Genomic DNA, 1764 nt, shown 5'->3' on the forward strand with positions numbered 1-1764 from the left:
CTGATGTTCCACTTCCATCTCCATATTGAAACGAGTAACTACACTGATTACTCTGAGGAGAGCATTGAGTTGCCGCAGTTTGCAATGCAGAAGTGCACATTGGATCTGAGCAGGGGACCACCGCAGCAGTTGATGAACTGGCAGCATCGAAAAAATTGAGCTGAACCTGCAAAAACATGAAAGTGGAATAAGGATGAAATTCAACTCTTTATTCAAAAAAACTTCAAAGAATGAAGGATAATGACAAGAACAAGCTCAAGATACAGAATCTTACTCCAAGTCCACTAGATTGGGGGCAATCACTGCAGGAATTACAGGTAACCCACAAGATGTCACTTCCAGTATCAATCTGTACATTGAATTCTCTTGGAGGAGAGCCAAATTTAACTTTTGTGAAATAAAGCCTACATGAAATCAAGGACCCAGTTATTTCCAAGATAACCATCAATGCGTATCCAAAGGAGGGGGGGAATATATTTCCAGAGACCCATCAGTCAATCATGAAAAGAGCATGAAACAGAACAAAATCCTTAAACTGAAGGGGACCAAAACGAAGACGAATATCAAAGGCAAAACACCAAAGATCCATGCCTAGTCAGCATCATAAGCCAATAAATATCAGGTAAAAAAGTACTCCAAACCCCATCAAATTCTCAATCAATCAGTCTCAGTTTGGTTGCAAGGTACGAGAACATGTACTCATTTTCAAGAATCAACAGCAAGAAGACCCGCAAGACTCATTCTTTCTTTAATTTTCTTATTCCTTTTCATTTTTTCTCCTTTCCATTTTCTCAAGAGCCAAAAGGAGCATTACAATACCCAAGACGAAAAACATAACGAAATACATACAGTGAATAGTAAATACTTACGCGAAAAAGAAGAACAGCAATGATTAACAGAGACCCAAAAACTTTACCAATTCGAAACAAACCCATCAATGGAAGCACGCTAAGCAGCACAGAAAATTAAAACCCACGAATGAATGGTAAATTTACCAATCGTACCCGAAAAAGAAGGGATCGGAGGAGCCTTGGACGGAGAAGTCGACAACGCCGCTGACCGCGCCTCGCAAGAATCTGGCGTGCCTGGCTCGGTCCCGTGCTCTGAGGCGGTCGAGCTCGACCCGGCGAGTCAAAGGAAAGGCCCTCTCCAGAGGGAGAAGGGTGGGCGGAAGGACGCAGTAGACCACTGAGACGAGCATGGCGGCGCAGGCCGCGAGCAGTGGGACTAAGCCCCGCATTTCGGTGGGTTTGTCTGTACGCGCGTTTGAGGAGGTGCGAGAGATCAATGCTTGTGCTTGTGCTTGTGCTACTGCTTGCTTCTGTGCATTGGGAATTTTGCGAGGGAGAGAGTGACACACACACACGCAGTGTACACGGAGAGAGAGAAGCGTTGCTTGCTGAATGCTGATTAACAGAAGGGAATAACTTCAATTCGGTCAAGGCAAAAAGGGGGGTTTTTTTGCCCACCACTCACAAGCTGACACCTCAGCTTAACACATAAACTCAAAATGAGAACAAAACACCATATTGTTCCTCCCACTTTGATCTGCTGCCACCTCCGCCTGACTCCGCTGCCGTTCAGCTTCCTCCCCTGTAGGGGTGGCGCGTAGCCACCCCAGCCACCCATGGGGTGGCTCACCGGCCACCCCAGCCAGATCTGGGGTGGCCATGGGGTGGCCGCGCCGGCCACCCCGTGACCTGGGAGTGGCCGCGCGGGTCACCCTGTGGCTTGGGGATGGCCTACGCGGCCACCCCATATGGC

The 1764-nt window shown here is 47.7% G+C and overlaps 1 protein-coding gene across 1 annotated transcript; it reads right to left on the minus strand.

The window, feature by feature from the left end:
* Nucleotide 1: 1 nt before the first annotated feature.
* LOC132191617 (aspartic proteinase 36-like) lies at nucleotides 2–1240 on the minus strand (the record flags this gene model as incomplete). Its single annotated transcript, XM_059606703.1, has 3 exons — nucleotides 1005–1240; nucleotides 275–404; nucleotides 2–166 (listed from the first exon to the last, which is right to left on the minus strand). Coding segments are annotated over exons 1-3 (531 nt in total), but the record flags the coding sequence as incomplete, so codon positions are not given.
* Nucleotides 1241–1764: the final 524 nt, after the last annotated feature.

The sequence above is a fragment of the Corylus avellana genome, chromosome ca9, assembly GCF_901000735.1.
Source record: "Corylus avellana chromosome ca9, CavTom2PMs-1.0".
Lineage (NCBI taxonomy): Eukaryota > Viridiplantae > Streptophyta > Magnoliopsida > Fagales > Betulaceae > Corylus > Corylus avellana.